The sequence below is a fragment of the Cervus elaphus genome, chromosome 1 (genome assembly GCF_910594005.1).
Source record: "Cervus elaphus chromosome 1, mCerEla1.1, whole genome shotgun sequence".
In the NCBI taxonomy this organism is placed as follows: Eukaryota; Metazoa; Chordata; class Mammalia; order Artiodactyla; family Cervidae; genus Cervus; species Cervus elaphus.
Window position 1 is genome coordinate 21,561,778 of NC_057815.1, and position 22,768 is coordinate 21,584,545.

A 22,768-nucleotide genomic window follows, 5' to 3' on the forward strand; every position below is an offset into this window, starting at 1 on the left:
AATGTCTATTCAGATTCTCTGTGTTTTAAACGAGATTATTGATTTTCTTGATGTTGAGCTATATGACTTTATACAAATTGGATATTAACCTCTTAACATATATGATTTGCAAATATTTTCCTTCATTCAGTAGTCTGCCTTTTCATTTTGTTAATGGTTTTCTTTGCTGTTCCGACGCATTTTAGTTTAATGTAGTCCCATTTGTTTATTTTTTGCTTTAGTTATCTCTGGTTTTGGTGTCAAATCTCAAAAACCATAGCCAAGCCTTCTGTGAAGGACTTTATTACCTGTGTTTTCTCAGGTGTTTTATGGTTTCAGGTCTTACATTAAGTACTGTCAAGTCTTACTGCACTTGGAGTTAATTCTCTGTGTATGGTATAAGAAGAGTGGTCTAGTTTCTTTCTGTTCCATATGGCTGTCCAGTTTTCCCATCACCACTTAGTGAAGAGATTGTCCTTTTCCCTTTGTATTCATATATTCTTGGCTTCTTTGTCATGAATTAATTGGCCATATTTGTATGATTTCTAGGCTGTCACTTCTGTTGGTATGTGTGTTTGTTTTTATGCCAATACCATACATTTTGATTACTGTAGCTTTGTAATTAGTTTAATTTAGAAAGTGTGATGGCTCCAGCTTTGTTCTTATTTCTCAGGATTGCTTCGGCTGCTCAGGATCTTCTGTGATTCTGTATAAATTTTAGGATTATTTTTTCTATTTCTGAGAAAAATACCACTGAAACTTTTATCAAGATTGCATGGACTATGTAGCTTGCTTTAGGTAGTGTGGATATTTTAACAGTGTTCTTCCAATTCATGATCACAGAGTATTTTTCCATTTATTGGTATCTTCTTTAATTCTTTTCATCAGTGTCTTATAGTTTTCAGTGTACAGGCCTGTTACCTACTTGGTTAAATCTTTTCCTAGGTATTTTATCTCTTCCATGAAATTGTGAATTGGATTGGTTTTAGTTTCTTTATGTGATAGTTTGTCATTAGTGTGTAGAAATGCAATAGATTTTTATATATTTTGTATCCTTGAACTTTACTGAATTTGTTTTTTAGTTCTAACAGTTTTCTGTGACGTCTTAAGGGTTTTCTGTTTATAATACCATTTTATCTGCAAATCGTGACAGTTTTACTTCTTCCTCTAATTTGGATGCCTTTTATTTCTTTTGCTTGCCCAATTGCTCTGGCTAGGACTTCCAATACTGTGTTGAATAACAGTGGTTATAGTGGGCATCCTTGTCTTGTTCCTGATATTACAGGAGAAGTTTTCAGCTTTTCACTGATGAGCATGTTAGCTACAGTCATGTCATTTATGGCCTCTATCATGTTGAGGCACATTATGGCCTCTCTTCTGTTGAGATATATCCATAAATGGATGTTGAATTTTCCTAAATGCTTTTTCTGCATCAAAGGCTACCCACTCCAGTATTCTGGCCTAGAGAATTCCATGGACTGTACAGTCCATGGTGTCGCAAAGAGTTGGACACGACTGAGTGACTTTCACTTACTTACTATTGAGATAATCATATGGTTTTTATCCCTCATTTTGTTAATGTGGTATATAACATTGATTGATTTGCAGATGTTGAACCATAGTTGCATCCCTGGAATAAATTCCACTTTATTATAATGTATGATTCTTTTCATGTGTTGTTGAATTCAGCTTGCTCATATTTTGTTGAGGATTTTTACATCCATTTTCATCAGTGATATGGCCTGTTCTTTTGTCGTGGCATCTTTGTCTGATTTGGGTGTCAGGGTAATGTTGACCTCTTAACACTTTATTGACTGGAGATGTGTTACTACATCTTCTGTTACCCAAGCATTGATCAACTAGAGACATCACATATCAATACATTTTTAGAGAGTGATACAGTTAACATCACTGTGCAAAGTTGTTAGAGCTTAAAATTGACCAAGAATTCATTATACAACTTATGATCATTGTCATCCACATTTTGTTCCATTAGGTTTTGGTTTCAACCTTGCATATGTTACAATAAACATAAGATTTTCAAAAATGGTGCAATGAAATGCATCAAAAATGAAAAATTTTGAGTGAAGAATTTTTCAGTAAATTTTATGCAGATACTTTCTCTGATTATCTGAGTGACATATATACTAGTGTCTCAGAAGATGGTAGTTCTTCAGAGTACAGTTCTGATTCATGATTAGTAGTAGTACAGTACATTCATGATTAGTAGACCAACAAAAAGACAATAAACCCTACTGACTGATTCTGATATGGCAAGTGAAAATGAAACGGTGCTGGAGAATGCTCCATTTCTTCTACAGAAGAGTGGATTGCAGACAATTTTTTATGACAGCAGATTTTACCGGTGTGCCAGTTGTAACTATTGAGTGTAATAACCCACAAAGTGTTAGTGAAATGACGGACTTAATTTTTGGCCAGTCAAAATAAAAATCACAGGTGTTAGTTTCTGCAAAAATCCCCCAGTCAATGAGTTAAAGTTAGTTTTTAAATCTTCTCATCTCTTCTGTTTTTTGGAAGAGTTTTAGAAGGATTGATGTTAATTCTTCTTGAATATTTGGCAGAATTCACCAGTGAAGCTGTCCTGTCCTGGACTTGTGTTTGTTAGGAGGTTTTGATTACTAATTCAATCTCTGTATTAGTAATTGTTCTGTTCATATTTTCTATTTCTTCTTTAGTCAGTCTTGGAAGATTTTGTTTCTAAGAATTTATCTGTTTTCTCTTGGTTGTCCAATTTGTTGGCATATAATTGTTCATAGTGGTCTCTGAAAATTCTTTGTATTTCTGTGGTATAAGTTTTGATGTCTCTTTCATTTCTGACTTAATGTTTCTTTTTTTTTCTTGGTGAATCTAGCTAAGTTTGTCCATTTTTTGTTTATCTTCTCAAAGAGAGAACTTTTGATTTCACTGATCTTTTCTGTTCCCTTTTTAGTCTCTTTCATTTTTCTACTCTGATCTTTGTTATTTTACTGCTTCTACTGACTTTGAGTTTAATACTTTTTCTAGTTTCTTTAGGTGTAAATTTAGGTTGTTTATGTGAGGTTTTTTTTGTTTGTTTCTTGAGGTAGGCATTTATAGCTATGCATTTCACTGATAGAATTCCTTTGCTGCATTCCATCAGGGGCTTCCCAGGTGGCAGTAGTGGTAAAGAACCCACCTGCCAGTGCAGAAGACATAAGAGATGCCCGTTCGGTTCCTGGGTCAGGAAGATCCCCTGGAAGAGGGCATGGCCGTCCACTCCAGTAATTCTTGCCTGAAGAATCCCATGGACAGAGGAGCCTAGCAGGCTACAGTCCATGGGGTCACAAAAAGTTGGATACAACTGAAGCAATTTAGCATGCATGCATAAATTTTGGTATCCTAGATTTCCATTTTCATATGTCTTAAGGTATTTTTTGTTTCCTCTTTGACTCATCGGTTGTTCAGTAAGTAGCATGTTGTTTAATTTCCACATCTTTGTGCATTTTCCAGTTTTCTTCTGTAATTCTAATTTCCTACCATTGTGGTTGGAAAAGATGCTTGATATTATTTTAGTCTTCTTAACTTCATTAAGAACTTGTTTTCTGGTCTAATAATATGATTTATCCTGGAGAATTTTCCATGTGCACTGAGAAGATTGTGTGTTCTGTTGCTTTTGGATGGAATGTTCTGAACTAGTTTGTTAAGTCTTTTATGTTCTAACTTGTCATTTAAGGTCAATGCTTCCTTATTGGTAGTCTGTCTGGATGGATGGTCTATCCATTGATTTAAGTAGGATATTAAAGCCCCTCTTGTTATTGTGTTACTATTTTTCCCTTTAAGTTTGTTAATGTATGCTTTATATACTTAAGTGTTCCTATGTTGGGTGCATAAATATATGCGAATTTTTTTGTTTGATTGACCTCTTTATCATTATGTAATGCCCTTCTTTGTCTCTTATTACCGTCTTTGTTTTAAAGTTTACTTTGTCTCATGTAAGTATAGCTACCTCAGCTTTCTTTATATTTCCATTTGTAGGGCATATCTTTCTCTGTCCCCTCTCCTTCAGTCTCTCTGTGTCATTACAGGTGAAGTGAGTCTCTTGTAAGCAGCATATAGATGGGTGTTTTTTTGTTTCTTTAAATCCATTCATCCCCTCTGTCTATATCTTTCAATGGGAAAATTTAGTCCATTTACATTTAAAGTAATCATTGATAAATGCAAACTTTTTCCATTTTGTTAACTATTTTCTGGCTCTTTTGCAGTTTCTCTATTTCTTCTTTTTGTTCTCTTTGGTGGTTTGATGACATATTTTAGTGGTATACTTTGATTCCTTTCTCTTTATCTACTACAGGTCTTTTTCTTTGTGGTTACCACGAAGCTTACATACAACAGCTTATTTATAACATTCCTATAAGTTGTCCTGTAAGTCCCTTAAAACACCTTCATTTTTTTGACTCTTTTTTTCTTTTTGCTGCTTTGACTGAGCAGTTCCATTGTCCTGTGCTTGAGTTCACTGCTCCTTTCTCTTGGTTTTTCTATTCTGCTGCTAAACCTCTTCATTGTATCAGTTATTTTATTCTTCAGCTCTGTGTCTTCTTCTTACTTTCTTATATTTTCTCTTTATTGAAGTGTGCTCATCCTTTTTTCTCCCAAGTTTGCTGAGAATGGTTATGACAGTTATTTTGAACTTTTTGTCAGGTAAATTTCTTTTCTTTGTTTCATTGAAGTCTTTTTTAATGTTTTATCTTGTTCTTAACTTTGGAACATATTCCTGTTTCTTCCTTTTCCTTGACTGCCTGTCATGGTTTCTGTGCATTAGATAAAACAGCCATCTGGCCCAGACCTGAATGAGTGGATCCATGTAGGAGATGAACCTGTTCAATCCTGCCCTAGCTCGTGCTTCTCTCTCAAACCTTTCTGATTGTTAAATAGTCTGTTTACTTTTAATGGATGTTAATAGCTGAGGGTGTGCCAAGACATGTCAGCGTAGGAGAGGATCTCAGTCAGCACCGATTGGAAGCCAAACCCATACGTAACAGCTTTCAGAGTATGCCAGCATACACAGTCCTGCAGGGCCTCACACACAAGCCCCACAGGCAGCTGGAGCCAGGTGATCTGGTGCTGTCCTGTGGGCAGCATCACAGAAACTGGGGCATCAGAAAAGGATGCAACCTCCTTTGCAGAAGATCTTGAAAACCTTGAGTTAGGCAGAGAGAGAGGGGAAAGATGGTGTCCCCCAGCCTCCATCCCCTCAGAGCACCTTTGTGGGCCTCGGGAAGTATGCCAAACCTGAAACCTGCCCCTCAGGCCAGAGCTCTTGCCTCTCAGAAAGACAAGTGTGTTTCCATCTGCTGTCTTGTGCAGTTCTCTGGGGGTGGCAGTCAGCCAGGAACTACCTTTGCATTTGATATAGTCCCACGGGATCTAGGAACACGAGTGTCCCTGGCCTCCAGAGTCAGGCACTCAAGGGGTGTCCCCTGGGGAGCAGCCACAAAAAAACAGCGCACCAGACACATCCAAGCCAACCCCAGGATATACTCCAGTGCTCTGGAGTGTGGCAGAGGGGGAACATGAAGATAGGACCCACCCTAGGTCTCTGGAAAGGACTGTGGTCAGCTCTTTGTGTTTAATTAGAAGCCTGCCCCTCAGGCCCAGCAATAAGAGCCCTTTGGGCATGTACCCAGTCCTGTGGCCACTGCTGGGTCTTCCAGATTTGCTGACATAATGAATGCAAAGCCTTGATGGCATCCTCCTTTAGGGATGTGAATAGTCCTGCTAAACTTTTATCGCATCCACTAGCTTTATTAACTAAAGCAGTGCTTCTTAAGGCCCACTTGACTTTGCACTCCAGAATGTCTGGCTCTGGTTGAGTGACCACACCATCATAGTAATCTGAATCATTAAGATCTTTTTTATACAGTTCTTCTGTGTATTCTTTACATTTCTTCTTGATCTCTTCAGCATCTACTACGTCTCTGTCATTTTTGATCCTTTATTGTGCCCATCTTTGGGCAGAAAGCTCCCTTGATGTTTCCAATTTTCCTGAAGAGGTCTCTAGCCTTTTCCCTTTTGTTGTTTTCTTCTGTTATTAAAACACTGTTCATTGAAGAAGGCCTTCTTGTCTCTTCCAGCTATTCTTTGAAACTGCATTTAATTGGATGTACCTTTCCCTTTCTCCCTTGCTTTTCACTTCTCTTCATTCTTTAGCTATTCATAAAGCCTCCTCAGATAGCCACTTGGCCTTCTTGCTTTCCTTTTTCTTGGAGATGGTTTTGTTCACTGCCCCCTGTGCAGTATTACGGACCTCTGTCCATAGTTCTTCTGGCACACTGTTAACTAGATCTAGTCCCTTAAGTCTATTCATTACCTCCACTGCAAATTCATACCTGGCTAGCCTAGTGTTTTTCCCAGGTTTCTTTAGTTTAAGCCTGAATTTTGCTATAAGAAGCTGATGATCTGAGCCACAGTCAGCTCCAGGTTTTGTTTTTGCTGACTGTATACAGCTTCTCCATCTTCAGCTAGAATGAATGTAATCAATTTGATTTTGGTATTGACCATTTGGTGATGACCATGTGTAAAGTTGTCTCTTGTGTTGTTGAAAAAGAGTATTTGCTATGACTAGTGCATTCTCTTGGCAGAACTCAGTTAGCCTTTGCCCTGCTTCATTTTGTTCGGCAAGGCCAAGCTTGCCTGTGACTCCAGGTTTATCTTGACTTCCTACTTTTGCATTCCAATCCCTGATGATGAATAGAATATCTTTTTTAGGTGTTAGTTCTTGGAGGTCTTCTAGGTCTTCATAGAGCTAACCTACTTCAGCTTCTTCGGCCATCAGTGGTCGGGGCATAGACTTGAATTACTGTGATGTTGATTGGCTTGTCTTGAAAATGAGCCGAGATCATTCTGTCATTTTTAAGGTTGCATCCAAGTACTGTATTTCAGATTCTTTTGTTAACTATGAGGGCTACTCCATTTCTTCTAAGGGATTCTTGCCCACGGTAGTAGATACAATGGTCATCTGAGTTAAATTCACCTATTCCCGTCCATCTTAATTTGCTGATTCCTAAGATGTCGGTGTTCACTCTTGCCATCTCCTGTTTGACCACTTCCAATTTTCCTTGATTCATGGACCTAACATTCTATTCTAGGTTCCTGTGCAGTACTGTTCTTTGCAGCATCGGATTTTACTTTAGTCACCAGACACATCAACAACTGAGTGTCTTACCGCTTTGGCCCAGCCGCTTCATTCATTCATTCTGAGGCTACTGGTAATTTTCCTCCACTCCTCCCCGGTAACGTATTGGACACCTTCAGGCCCGGGGGCACTCATCTTATGTGTCCTATCCTTTTGACCTTTTGTACAGTTCATGAGGTTCTCATGGCAAGTATACTGGGTGGTTTGCCATTCCCTCCTCCAGGGGCTCACGTTTTGTCAGAGTTCTCTGCTATGACCCATCCGTCTTGAGTGGCCCTGCAGAGAATGGCTCGCAGCATCACTGAGTTATGCAAGCTCCCTCGCCACAACAAGGCAGTGATCCATGGAGGGGTATACAGAGGCAGTTGGAGTAAATGCAGACTCTGAGGGGATGAGTACTTTTACTTGGTGCTAAAAAACGGGCTGCTTCGTAGTGTCCTTGGTCTTGCTGTGATAGAAGATGGCCAGCTGGTGTTATTAGAAAAAGGCTTGGAGTATCCCTTTTTTCTTTTTTGGTTGTTTGTATCAGTGAACTGAAAATATCTTCAATAGCATCCTCTTCACGTGCTGTGATCCCGGCGGCAGTGGTGATAATCATGGAAGTAGGTCTGTTCTGAGCCTCTCTGCGGCAGTGGCAGAACGTCGCTCGTCTCCACGGTACCTTGTCTGTCTCGTTCCTTTCCCCCTGAGCACGGCAGCTGCTGGCCGAAGGGCACGTGGCACCCTCACTGCAGCCCCTCACCTCCTCTTCTGTGATTGTTAGCTGAAACCAAGAGGTAGGGTCAGGAAATTTTTACAGCTCTGACTGAAATCTCTAGATGATCTTAGGTTTTACCTAAGCAAATTTTGAGAGTGGTTTGACAAGTACTGACTGACTGAATTTGTCTCAAAGATCTGAGTTTCAAAGATCTGTGAAAGGAAGCAGCCACCAGCCAGTGCTGTTGCTCAGAGACATGTCTCATTAGAGATGGAAGACCTGTGATCCTGAGTGCATTCGTTTGCCAGGGCTACCACAGCAAAGGACCACTAACTGGGTGGTGTAAGCAGCAGAGATGGATTGTCAGATTGTCGACAGGCTGTCAGATTACATCGCCCTGAGGGCTGATGACAGAGGGTCTGTTCCATGCCTGTTGCCTCGTTTCTGGTGTTTTGCTGGCACTCTTTGGTTTTCCTTGGCCTCTTGGAAGCACCATCCTGATCTCTGCCTTCATCTTCACATGGTGTTCCTCCTGTATGTTTGTCTGTCTCCAAATTTCCCACTTTACAAGGATACCAGGTACTTAAGCCTCATCCTGATAACCTCATTTTAACTTGATTATAATCCTCTGTGAAGATCCTATCTGCAAATAAGGCGACATCCTCAGGTACTCGGGGTTAGGGCTTCACCATGTGAGTGTTAGGGGGACACAGTTCAGCGCTGACACTGAGTAAGTGTTGGCCCTGTGCGCCCCCTGCACCCTGTCCCGCAGCCCCACCTGCGTTAGCTGAGGTGTTACTGATAGCACGTATGCTCAGCTTGTTGAATGAGTTGTAGTTAGCAGGATGTCTGTCTTGTTCAGAATGAAACCAAAAGGAATAGCACTGTGATGAGTGGGATTCCTCTCTCCGGCAGCCCGGGCCTGCTGCAGGGGGTCTGCACTGCTGGCCCCGTCCTTGCCCCGCCCTTCTCCCCTCACCTCTGCTGCTTTGACCTCACAGAAGCAGGCCTGAAGGGGCTTGGGGAGAAGCCCGCTGGGATGTTTTCACCTGGTGGAGGTGCCCCAGGTGGCAGATGCGGTTCTTGGGGAGCTTCTGGGGAGACCCTCAGCTGGCACTTCCCCCGCCAGTCTCTATGCCCTGGGGCCTCCCCCACTGGCCCTTGCGCTCCACTCCCTCCAGTCCAGTTCAGTCCAGTCGCTCAGTCGTGTCCGACTCTCTGCGACCCCATGGACCGCAGCACGGCAGGCCTCCCTGTCGATCGCCAGTTCCTGGAGTTTGCTCAGACTCATGCCCATCAAGTCGGTGATGCCACTTCCGTGCCCCCCGCTGTTTGATGTCCCACCTCTCTGCTGGGTCTCTCCACCCCTGTGTGCAGAACTCTCTGTGAATCTGTCTTTGAAAGTGGCCCCATGCTGGCCGTGTTCCAGGGGCCTGCTTTGGTCTGTGGGAAACAAGCCCCTCTGTGGTCACTGGAGGCGAGAATCGACTCCCCGAGCAGCCTTTTCAACCTGCAGACAGGCAGACAGCTCACCCGCCGCCTCGCCTTTAGCGTCACCAGGCCAGTGTCAGATCCCAGTGTTTGTCCCTTCAGGCCCAGGCAACACTGGGCCTGCTCTTCAGGTGCTTCCCTTGAAGTCTTTCCAGCTTGGCTTGAGGGTGAGGGCTTGTGTACCCCTTTTTTCCTCCATGGGCAGAGGTACGGGTGGACACAGAGCGCACGTCACACTTTCCAATAACATCCCCTCCTGGGGCCTTTATACCTTCTTTTGTCTTGTCTTAACTGGATGTTTTTGTACTTTCTTGGATTGAAATACATAGTTGACATATAACATATTAGTTTCCGGTATACAACATAATGATTTGATATTTGTCAATATTATAAAATGATCACAATAAGTAACAGCTATCATAATATACATAAGAATTTATATAACATCTGTCATCATATTTAGTTACAATTTTTTTTCTTGTGATGAGAACTTTCCAGATCTGTTCTCTTAAAAACTTTCAAATATACAGTGTGATACAACTGGAGTCACCATGTGTTTTACATCACATCCCCATGATTGACTTACTTTATAACTAGAAGTTGGTCCCTTTGACCCCCTTCGCTCATGTCACCCGCCCTCCACACCTTTACGACTTCTGCTTCTCAGAGGCTCTGGAGATTGAAGGGCTAACGCAGCAGAGCTTAACCCTGCCCAAGCCCCGCGCGGGTGGTCTGTTCCTCCGACATCTCTGCAGGTGTTCCCTGTGCTTTGCTGTGGAGGACGCTGGCCAGTCACTGAGCAGTTACAGGAGAGGGAAGACACCCAGATCCCGTGGCGGGGTGGTCTCCTCTGCAGAGGAGCACAGATGACCATGGGCTTACATTAGAGACAGGGGGGTTGATGCACTGTGAGCTCTGACCCGGAAGAGAGCATCCTTGCATTGCAGCTAACACATTTAAACATCACAGAACACACCTTAACATAAAACTTATTTGCCTGTTTTGTCAGGCAAAATTTGTAGAAATTTTTAGCTGCTTAGTCATTTCTTTAACACACTTGGATTTTCTTAATGAAGAACTAACCTGACAGGTCCCTGTTTTTGCCAATGTGACTTTGTACAGTATCCGTGAAGAATATCTTCTTGTGGCCAGGAGAGGAGAGTAGGCTCTGTGTGTGTGTGTGTGTGTGTGTGTGTGATACAAAAGCAGCACTGTGTTCATTGTTGCACTCTGCAAAGATCATTCTGTTCTAAAGATATGATATTAACAATGGTTCTTTGCTGTATTTAATTTCACTATAATAGAATTCATTCAGTAGATTAAAATAGTATGTGATTATTTCAATGCTAAAGTATATTACTTATATCTATAGAGCATTTTAATTGATTAATAAAAGATTAGTTCAAATTCATAACATTTCTATCATCTACTTGAATAATTATAATTTATTAGTCTATATAATACAAAAGTTTTTGTATTATCACCAATGCAATGGACCTGAACTTGGGCAAACTTCAGGAGATGGTGAGGGACAGGGGGGCTGGCATGCTGCAGTCCATGAGTTCACAGAGAGTCAGACACGACTGGGCTACTGAACAATAACAACATAATATAGAAATACTAATTCCTTGCGTCTTTTTTAAAAATCAGATAATACTCAGTGGAAGAGATCACACAATAAAGACCCAGAGTTCAGAAAAGGTGATAGGAATTTAAATAGTAAAAGCTGATGGCCAGATAAGAAGCACTATTAAAACCAGCCGGTAAAGCTGAAAATAAATATTTGAATTATTTGAATAAAAAGTCCAGAATAATTGTGAAAGATAGGGTGTTAGTACCTGAAGTCATCGCTTTTGGGTGTGACAGGGACCCTGAAGGCCTGATGCTGCTGTCGCTGGAGAAGGCAGGCCAGGGGCAAATTCCTTCCACTTTGGTTCTTGGCCAGAGAGAGTGAAATGAGAAAATGCAGACAGCATAGCAAACTACTAAACCTGCAGACACAAATAAAGAAATTGCAACCAGTCAGTCCTAAAGGAAATCAACTTTGAATATTCATTGGAAAGACTGATGCTGAAGCTGAAGCTCCAATACTTTGGCCACCTGATGCAAAGAGCTGATTTGTTAGAAAAGACCCTGATGTTGGGAAAGACTGAATGCAGAGGAGGAGGGGGCGGCAGATGATGAGATGGTTGGATGGCATCACCAACTCAATGGACGTGAGTCTGGCAAACTCAGGGAGATGGTGGAGGACAGAGGAGCTGAACAACAGCAATAGGGCAAAGAGAGATTTTTGATTCCTTGGATAGTATGTAGTGAAATAGGTCGTGGCTCAGACAGTAAAGAATCCACCTGCAGTGTGGGAGACCCAGGTTCAATCCCTGGGTTGGGAAGATCCCCTGGAGAAGGGCATGGCTACCCACTCCAGTATTCTTGCCTGGAGAATTCCATGGACAGAGGAGCCTGGCGGGCTACAGTCCATGGAGTCACAGAGAGTCAGATATGACCGAGCAACTAACACACATTTATTTAGTAAATTACAAATAACTAAAGTATCTTTAGTTGTAAGTATCAGTTAGGTTATAGTGTTACAATGAAGATAGAGTATGAAAAAATATTAAGACAAAAATGTTTGCTTTTGGCCATAGGGCATTTTATACATAGATACTTAGTATTTATTTTTTGGTAATAGTGCTTACTTATTGTTTGTTTTAAATTAACATCAATGGTTTCCCCTTATAAAATTGGCTTTTGCATATTTAAAGCTTTCCAAAATATTTTTAGAAATATGTTTCCAATGATGGAAAATTATTATCACCACTATGAGATTTCCAACCAACCATGTTCTGCAATGTTATTTCACTTCCTAATATATCATGGGAAGTTGGTTTTACTCTTATAAGGAATGTCCCGCTTATGCTCACATCCACGTCAGGCAGTTAGAAGCATACAGCTACTGTTTGTCCTCAAAGCCTTTTGGAAGAATGTGGCAGGGAAACTTTGAAGTTTGAAAACCTTTTTTACATCCATTGGTTTAATAATCTTTTCAACTAACACTGTGACATAAAGCATGGAGTATTCAGACAGAGGTGGTTAAGACACTGTCCCTGTACTGAAAGAGCTCCGTCTTCTGGGTTGGGTCTCCTTCCCCCTTCCCCCCGCCCCACCATATGGTCACAAAAATTCCTCACTTTATGTAAATCCAGGCTTGGTTCCTTTTGAATGTTTTCCTGTTTGGGACATTCTATGGCTTATTGCTAGGTACTGCAGAGTATCAGTAGACCAGGTGTCTTCACGCCGCTGTGTTTGTTAGACCTTTTCCTTTATGCGTGACCATGAAAGGCAGTGAGTGAAGTGGCAGCTTGATTATCCGAGTCACAGCTCTCGCTTTAATGCTTCTTCATCTTCTCATAGACCAACAGGGACATCCCAACCATAGACATGAATCTTCCAACGTCAGTGTGAAACCATCAACAGCTTCAGTTTCCCCTAAGAATGTGACCACTACTACCTTGAAACCTTCGGGAAAATCATCAGAAAATAAAGATTCCTCAACCTCAAATAGTGGGACAGCCACCACCTTGAAACCCATTGCAACATCTAAAGTGATAACACCAGTGGTCTCAACAAACACGACTTCCACCACCTTAAAGTCTACACCCAAAATAGCGAATGTTTCACAAAATACATCCCAGATATCAGTATCCACGGTTACCACAGCCCACAATAGTTCGGTGACATCTGTTCCTTCATCAGTAACAGGTATGTATAAAATGGATTTATTTTTTCCTATGCGGAAAAACAGTTGTTAAATGCCGCATTTATATCATTCCATTCTGCAAAATGTAGAAATTTAGGCAATTATGTCTCATTTCCTATAGAAATTAGTTGTAGAGATCAGGAAAAGAGTTGATGTAGTAACTATCTTGTTCCTTTAAGAAATTAGCTTCCAACTTAATCATGCCAAATAATGACTGTATAAGATCCATCTATAAATAAATAAATTATCCTAAACAGAATTTTATTTTGCATGATTTGAAAACTTGTCATACCTTTAATTTTTTGTACCTCACTCTAGAAGGGAATTAGGTAGGATCAGCCTCCATGATTTCTAAACCTAAATCATGGTGAGCTTCAGTTTTAATCCACTTGTGCCATAAAGATATTTTTTAATGGTATTAGATATTAGTGTCAGCACTCTTTTTTTTTCATTTGTTTAAAATGTAATGCCTGTGAAACCTGGAATTCAAAAACCTTAAAATTCTCTTTTAAGTTATCCAAAGTTGAACTTCTCTTTAAAAGCTGTTAATTACATTTATCAGAACAAATATCAGACTTTATGGTTCCTTTTTTGTGTTTTTATATACTTCTATTCCGAATAGTTTCTCTTCTTTATTACTACAATTTATGTATTGACTTCACAAAATTAAAATAGTTAAAATTTGCAATTTGTTCAAAAGGAGAAATTTCCATTAGAAACATTTACTCAAATTGGATCCAGTTTCAGGATTACAGCTGTTACCCAGACATGTTTTGTTTAGGGTATGAACCCTTAAAGAGAATTCATAAAAGAATTCCCCAAATCTTGCTGCCTTGGATGGTTTTGGTAGACCATCCAAGTCCAGTCTCGCATTAAGATCTTGGGACTGCAGGCAGTGGGGGTTTCTTTAATAAGGGATGTGTTGCCTCAGCTGAAGAAAACTAAAGCCAGGCAGTCACTAGACACAAAATCAACTAGAAAGCAACTTCATGTCCTTCTCGTCCCCAAGTCAGAATGCTTATATAGAAATTCAGAGTGTTTTAGCTTATTACAATGTAGTTTAAAAGCACTAAAACCTATTTTTTGTTTTGTTTTCTTCTAGTCACAGCAACTATTATTTCTAAGGAAAATAAAGGATCAAAATTTGATACTGGCAGCTTTGTTGGTGGTATTGTATTAACACTGGGAGTTTTATCTTTTCTTTACATTGGATGCAAAGTGTATTATTCAAGACGAGGCATTCGGTATAGAACCATGTAAGTTTTGGTTGGCCAGGACTTTTATTATTATTATTATTATTATTAGTTCTTTATTTAAATATCATGACAAAATTTAAGAGTAGAGCCAATGTTCATCTCAGGGATTAATAATTCATAGATTTATGAGTTATATTCCTGTTAATCCTTTATGCCTAAAGCAAATTGGGTACAAGCTCGTGATTATAATTACTTGCAAATGAAAATGGATGTACATACCTGTAAAAATGATTGTATTTTATTAGTGTGCCATCCTTTTTCTTTTTTTAACCGGAGACCCAAGTTTAATTAGCCCTTTTCACATGCTTACACCTCTAATCACAAGAAATACTGCATCAGGTCTCCTGAGGCTGCTGACTTAGTGCTGCCAACAAACATAAAACACACTAAAATAGCATCCTCAATAAAAACATGATTTTTGCTTTCTGTGACAAAGAAAATAAAGAAATTCTGACAGCCTCATTTTCCCTGATAATGAGTTGTTAGTATAATATATACAGTTAATCTGTAGTAAAACCATCTTTTCAGGTGAGCTTTATCAACAAGTCCTCAACAACAAATCATGTCATTCTATAGATCTGATGGTTTTTAGAGGTATCATCTCCCAATTTTTGTTACTCCAACAAAGTCCTTTTGGTTTTTCTTTTGAGTCTTATATGTACAAGAGTGAATTTATTCTTTTGATTGTTCAGTCACTCAGTCGTGTCCAACTCTTTGTGACCCCGTGAACCGCAGTATGCCAGGCCTCCCTATCCATCACAAACTCCCGGAGTTTACCCAAACGCATGTCCATTGAGTCAGTGATGCCATCCAGCCATCTCATCCTTTGTTGTCCCCTTCTTCTCCTGCCTTCAATCTTTCCCAGCATCAGTTAATGTATATATAAAATAAATACCATAGAACAGATGGCATTTTCCAAAATTTAAGTTGTCATATGTCAATACATATGTGTCCCATAGAGTTTCCATGTCAGAAACATTTGGGAAATACTGATTCAGCACAGTAAAATTCTGTTAAGCCTTTGATATGTTGATGTACATTATGAATTTCTAGAAGGAAAATATAATATTAAAATAAGTCTCAGATTTTTCATTGAACTAAGAAAACCAGACTTTAAAAAATATTTAAATTGTAACTTACCTTCCATGTATAGTAGCCATCATATCAAACTTACTTTAAAAGAATATCAACATAGTGTTTTGTCAGATTAAAGCACATTCAGAAACAGTCAGTCTTTCCTCTTGTAGCTCAGTCTGTAAAAGAAGAAAAAAAAAAGGAAACTAACTAAATCAAGTTAATTCTAAAAATGCTTTAAATTTGGAATATTTTTAAAACCACTCTCTTCCTAGAAATATTTATCATCTGTTTTTTTTTTTTTTGGTAAATTTCACCAGTTAAACAGAAGGCACATTTTGATTAAATTTAACACATCTCCTTTTTTATAATATCAATATTTAAAGTGTATTTTAAAGCCAGTCATTCCTTTGAAGCTATAAATAATGACATTCCATAAATAAAGACTTATTATTTTCCCATTAAGGAAACAGACCAGCATCTAGTAATTGTGAGCATTTCTAACTTGCATTTACTGGATAATAACGCTGCTTAAGTGTTAGCTGCGGTGTTTCTCAGGGCTGCATGGGTAGACAGTGGGGTGATGTGGTAGGAGATGGGTTGGGGCAGACAGACTTGAATCTGAGTCTGGGTCTACTGTTGACTGGCAGGGTGCCTGCCTACTTTCATGTAAATGGTGTAGCACAGTGTCTAGTAGTCAAGATGAGAGTCCACATGCTTGCTTAGCTTCTGATCTTCTGCAAAATGGAATTGATTGATTAAATACCTAACCTTATACATACATACACACCCATACATATTTTTTTTTCAGTGCCCTCCCTCTGCTTAGGGCTACTCTGATGACTGAGTGAGCTACGGTGTAAAGTCTGTAGCAGAACACCTGGCACGTAGTAGATGCACATGAAATGATTGTTGTTCTGGTTATCTTCTTTTTTAAAGAGGGTTGTAATAGCTAATTGATGAAAAGTCACACAGCCACTGTAGAGCAGAGATTTGAATGTAGATCCATTTTGCAACCTGAATACACTGATTGAATCCTTAACCACTACAGTATACCAGGTACTTTTGCTTAAGAAAACACAAAGCAATGACAGTTTTGATTCTGAAGCTTGAAATTATTCATTACTTAAAAATATGAACTATAAGTATTTTGATACAAATACAAAACAAAGTAATTTTAACTTTTGATTTATTACAGCGATGAACATGATGCCATCATTTAAGGGACTCCAAGAACCAATGGAAAGAAGAGTGATACAGCCCTATCAGTTAATTTTGATTTATTACTTTAATACAGTATTCTCTTCTTGAAAATAGCATAAACAGGCCATGCATATAATATACAGTGTATTATATAAATATGTAAAGATTCCTCATGATTATTAAAGGAAAAAGGGTTTGGTTTGGGGGTTTTTAATGAACATATGGAGCATATAGTTAATGCAGTGGTATTATATTCAGTTTTAGAAAATACATAGTGAGACAAACAAATCCAGTCTTACTTTTCTGTGGCAGTGGGCACAGTGATTAGAAAAGTGATAGGCCAGTGATTGGAAAGCACTATCACTGAAGTGTATGATGCCATCTGGTCATTCAAATAAGGAGCTTGTCTCAGCACTAAGGATTTTGATGTCTTTGTTAGTCACACAAAGAATCTCAGTGCTATTAACAGCTGGATATATCCTAATTACCATTGCCACATAGCAGAAATTATATGAATAAGCCACGTCTTAAGCATAATTTGTTTATTGTCTCTTCAGAAACCATCAATATTTTATAAAGTTAGTTCTTTTGTTTAGAACAAAATACATGCCCTCCCACACCAAAAAAAAAAAAAAAATTAAAACTAGAAATAGTATCTGGGCTTATCCTTGTTAGAGAACCATTGGAGAGCCTGTATTTTTCTTTTGCGCTTTCAATAGCAGTTGATGTAACTGCCTTTTTTTCCCTCTGTAATTGCGGTGTTTTAACATAATAATGTTTTAAAGACTTAGTTGTTAGTATTAAATAATTAGATTATTTGCTACTGTGAGAACACTGTCACCACTGGAAATTGCTTTATTTCATGTTCAGTTGTTAATTTTATATTTAGTGAATATTTTTAATAGATGTAGAACTGCTTTCAATGTTTAGAAATGGTTAACATAATGTAAACAGACCTAGCTTTAAAAAAAAAAAAAGGACCTTTAGATGACTTCCACAGCAACAGTTAGCAGCCTGGTCCAGACGAGAGAGAAGTGCTGTGTCTGCCAAGCCGGGGGCTGTGGGCTCCCCTCAGGCTGCTAAACCTGTAGGTGCACTCCATCAGTGTCACTCAGAGGTTTGGGGAAATGGCGTCTTTACACTAAAACACCAACATATTTTGGAATAAATTCTTACACAGTTTTAAAACAGGAGTTTTTAAGACTGGACGTTCCTGCTTCCATATTTGGGTCTTCTCTAGACTACTCCTCTTCTCCCCTGCTGAGGAGGAGGCACTTTCAGATGTATTATGTTAATGGAGAGAAAAAGCATAATATTGTAAAGACAGCAGTATTAGCCAACATATTTTGGAGTGTTTTCAGCTTTACAGTTTATATTCCAGGACACAAAACTCAGGGTCAAGTTTTAACAAAAGAGATACTTAGTCATACTATGTACTAACATACTGTTTCTTCTATCTTAGACGGTCAAAGTAAATCACACCAATTTCTGACAGCCCAGAAATGAGCTAAGAAGTCCTAATAAATGTGTACGTACATTTAAGAGGCATTAAATGTAACTTTTGTGCAGAGAATCAAGAATTTTGATATGAAAGGATCATTTCTACTCACTGTGTATTATGGCCAACTAACATGATGAATAATAAGAATTATCCAAAATATGGATGTGACAGGATGGATGGATGTGACACGTGCAGTGTGGAAGGAGTGTTATTAAACATGTGTTTGCATTAGTTTGAAAAGAGATCTGGGCTGATAGATAAGTTGTGTGTTACTAACTTATCCATAACTGGTCTTTTAATCACTGCTTCATTTCTTTGCAAAATATACTGAAGACATGTTTTACAGTAAAGAAGGCTTTTTAACCTTAACTTGTCTTCTGAATTCTTGATATTTCAGTACTTCAAGTCAGTCAGAACTTTGTAGACAGGCCTGAAATTTTCTTGAATACTTAGCACTTTGAAAATATAAAACCACTTTTTAAGTACTGAATGTCATTATTTGCCTTTAAAATTTCCTGTGCTTGGGGCTTGAAATAATTTAGTTATGTCTTTTTCTGTATATAAGTTGTATAATTTGTTACTTTCAAATATCAGTACTTCAATGCAATCAGGTTTTGGGGTTTGGGGTTTTTTTTTTTGTTGTTTGTTATCTGCAAAAAATAAGGGAAACAGCTATATAAACCAGTATTTCACTTTGGAGCACATTTCCTAAGCATAAATTTATCTTCCTCATTATGTTTACTTCAGCAAATATTCAGTTTCATTTGCATTCTTTAAGAATGTAGTTACTTGAAGATAAAAGCAATTCAAATGTATGTTTAAATATTAGGTAGAATTCAGCCTATGATTTTTAAATGTCCTTGGATAGTCCATAGAATGAATAATTCAAATACAGTTAATGAGAGCTGGCAAAATTAGAGTGATAATTTTGTATTTTTCAGGAAAAAAATATAAAGCAAATTTCTGTTAGATTTTTTCTTTTTATTATAAGGACCAACTTTTGGTATTGTCTTGTTACTGAGATCTATTTTTAGAATAAAATTTTGTTCTTTATCGAAGAGTAGTGTGTGGTTTTGCTTCATTTTTATCAAGCTCAGGAGAACCTAACAGAAAATGCCCAAAGTGAAAAGGCAGATTGTTGTGTGGTTGCCTGGACCAGTGGCAGTCTCACATGGAAGCTTGTTACAGTAGATCCCATCCCAGATCTACTGAATCACAGTCTCTGGGGTGGAGCCCAGCAGTCTTTTAGCAATCCTATCAGGTGATTCTGAACACCAGGGTCTGAGAGGAACTGCTCAAAGGACTTTCATTTAAAGCCACTTATTTATTCTTCTGGGTAGAATCTTTAAAACAAGTGTATCTGTTGTAGAAATTTTAAAATTACCATTCCTGATATAAATCAGCTGCAACTGTATTAACATATGGTTTTTCAACACTTTTTCTTTACAACTGGATATAATTTAACTATATCAAAAGGATGATTTGGCTTCCCAAGTGGGCTAGTGATAACCCACCTTCCAATGCAGGAGACATAAGCAATGGGGGTTCCAGCCCGGTTGAAAGATCCCCTAGAGGAGGGTGTGGCACCCGCTCTAGTATTCTTACCTAGAGAATCACATGGACAGAGGAGCCTGAAGGGCTACAATCCATAGAGTTGCAGAGTCAGACACGACTCAGCCACTTACCACACATGCAAGGAAGACTTAAATATATATTGTTACAGAGTATCCAAGGGGAAAAGGTGCAATCTGCAGAAAATTCTTTATATAATAAAAAGTACTCCTGCAGTAATATTTGTACATAATTCTTCCTCCTTCCCCATCATTACTTCAGCTTCACTCTGGGGAGAGTTATGCCCCCAGCAACATCAGGCTTGAATGTGTGTCTTATTTAGGTAAACAATGGTATGAGTGTAGATACAATAAACATCACATCTGTCAAGGAAAAAATGCCCTTTTAAGGTTCAGCTAATTATTTTTTAAAAAACTGAAGTATCTTATACATACAAAAAAACTGCCGTGTGTCATCACGAAGATAGCAAAATAGATCGTTCCTGACTCCCCCCCACCCCACTTACAAGAAGCAGCTAACTATTGTGCACCGAGAGAAGCCTGGAACACAGGAGTGAGCTGAAGCGTCCCCGTGCACCACAGACACCAAGAAAGACCACATTTAAAAGGTACAGAGGAGGGGCTACATGGTGACTCGCTGCCCCTCCCCCAGGCTAGCCCCGCACCATACCAAGAGGTCTCCCCTGAGCTTAACGTTACCCCATTTGGAAGAGAAAGCCCAGAGTGGACATCCAGTTCCCCCAGCACTACGGGTCACTTCTTTGGAGCACCCACTCGTCTCACTCCATGGGAACTGCAAGGAAATCTGGGGGACTTGACCACTGGGAATCCAACAGAGAAAAGGAGAAGGCTTGCAATAACCAGCACTCAGAACGTGGCAGGTGAAGTCTGACCAGCAACATGCAGGTGTTGTAGTCCCAGCAGCTTTGCTCATCTGCAGAATCAATTTGGTGGCACAGTCTAACCTTGGAACTCAGTGAGGTGCAGGTCTTCCTGATTTGGGTCCCCAAAGAGATTTGACAGCCCTGGAGCGTGGTCTACTCTCACCCCCAAAAGCTGAGGCATACCCTGGCCCACTGCTGAAATGGGAAAAATAGAAACATAACCTGCCAAACTGACTCAGAAGAAATAGGAAATTTGCACAGGCCATTTATTAATAAGGAGCCTGAAAGTGAAAAGTTGCTCAGTTGTGTCCGACTCTTTTGTGACCCCATGGGCTGTAGCCTACCATGCTTCTCCATCCATGGGATTTTCCAGGCAAGAGTACTGGAGTGGATTGCCATTTCCTTCTCCAAAGCAGCCTGAATGGGTAGTCAAAAATTTCCCAGCACTAAAACAGCCAGGACCAAACAGCTTCACTGGAGTATTTTACAAAACACTGAAAGAAGAACTAAATCATTATCAAAGCTCTTACCAAAAAAAGAGGAAGGAACACTCCCAAATTCATTTTATGAGGCTCACATTACTGTAATACCAAAGTCAGAAAAGGCCACTACCTGAAAAGAACCATAGGCCAATATCCCTGATGAATATAGTTGCAAAAATTCTGCATCGAATACTGGCAATCTGAATTCAGCAACACACACACAAAAAAATGATCATTCACCATGATCAACTGGGACTTCTATTTCTAGGATGTAAGGATGGTTTAACATATGCAAATAATTCTGTGTTACATCACATTAATAGAATGGAAAAAAAATCATCTCAATGACAGAAAAAGCATTTGAAAATTTCAACATCTGTTTATCTTAACATAATTGAAAGAATGTACCTCAACATAAAAAGTTATGTATGACAGGCCCACAGCTAACATACTCATTGGTGAAAGGTCGAAAGCTTAGCCTCTAAGATCAAGAACAAAGCAAGAGGGACATCCCTGGTGGTCAGGTGGATAAAATTCCATGCCCACAATGCAGGGGACCTGGGTTTGATCCCAGGTCAGGGAACTAGGTCCCATATGCCACAACTAATAGAGTTTGCAAGCTGCAACTAAAGATTCCACATGCCTCAATGAAGACTGACAATCCTATGTGCTGCCACTAACACCTGGTGCAGCCAAATAAATATTTAAAACTTTTTTTTTTTTAAACAAGACGTGGGTGCCCACTTTCACCACTCCTATTCAACATAGTTCCAGAAGTCTTAGCCAGAGCAATCAGGCAAGAAAAAGAAAAGGCAACAGAATTAGAAAGAGGGAAGTAAAACTAACCCAGTTTGCAGATGACATGATTTTATATATAGAAGAACTTAAAGACTCCACCAGAAAGCTTTTATTTTGTTAAATACAGACTATGGACAAAACATAAATCTTTTTCAGAAATGTATAAGCTGCACTGGGTCTTCATTGCTCCGTGCGGGCTTTATCTAGTTGAGGCAAGTGGGGGCTACGCTCTAGTTGGTGTATTCTCTCTTGTTCTGGAGCACAGGCTCTTGGGCTTGCAGGCCTCGGTAGTTGCAGCACACAGGCTCAGTAGTTAAGGCACAGGGGCTTGTCGCCCCACAGCATGTGGGACCCTCCCAGACCAGCAATCGAACCTGTGTCCCCTGATTTGGCAGACAGATTCCTAACCACTGTGCCACCAGGGAAGACCCACCAAAAAGCTTTTAGATCTGTTCAACAAACTCAGTAAAGTTGCAGTTTACAAAATAAACATTCAAAAACAGTAGTTTTTCTATACACCAATAATGAATTATTTGAAAAAGAGAAAAACTGTCCCATTTACAATAGCATCAAAAACAAAAACCTAGGAATAAATTTAATCAAGGAGATGAAAGATCTCCACTCTGAAATCATAGAAGAGTGGTGAAAGAAATAGAAGACACAAATAAATGGAAATATATCCAGGGTTGGAAGAATTAATATTGTTAAAAAATCAATACTACCAAAAACCATTTAGAAATTCAGTGAAATTCCTACCAAGACTCAAATGGCATTTTTAACAGAGGTAAAGGAAAAACAATCCAAAAATTTAGATGGAACTACAAAGAGCCTAAAGCAATCCTGAGAAAAAAGCAGAGCAAAGGTGAACACAGTTTTGCCAAGAGAACGCACTGGTCATAGCAAA

At 39.3% G+C, this 22,768-nt stretch overlaps 1 protein-coding gene across 1 annotated transcript in view; it reads left to right on the forward strand.

The window, feature by feature from the left end:
* TMEM123 (transmembrane protein 123) overlaps window positions 1-19,189 on the forward strand; it is a 115,631-nt gene extending 96,442 nt beyond the window's left edge. The window contains exons 15-17 of the mRNA XM_043884865.1: window positions 12,750-13,097; window positions 14,198-14,351; window positions 16,624-19,189. Coding sequence (XP_043740800.1) covers window positions 12,750-13,097; window positions 14,198-14,351; window positions 16,624-16,648 — 527 coding nt within the window. The 3' untranslated portion in view covers window positions 16,649-19,189. The remainder of the gene's footprint in view (window positions 1-12,749; window positions 13,098-14,197; window positions 14,352-16,623) is intronic.
* The last annotated feature ends 3,579 nt before the right edge of the window (window positions 19,190-22,768 follow it).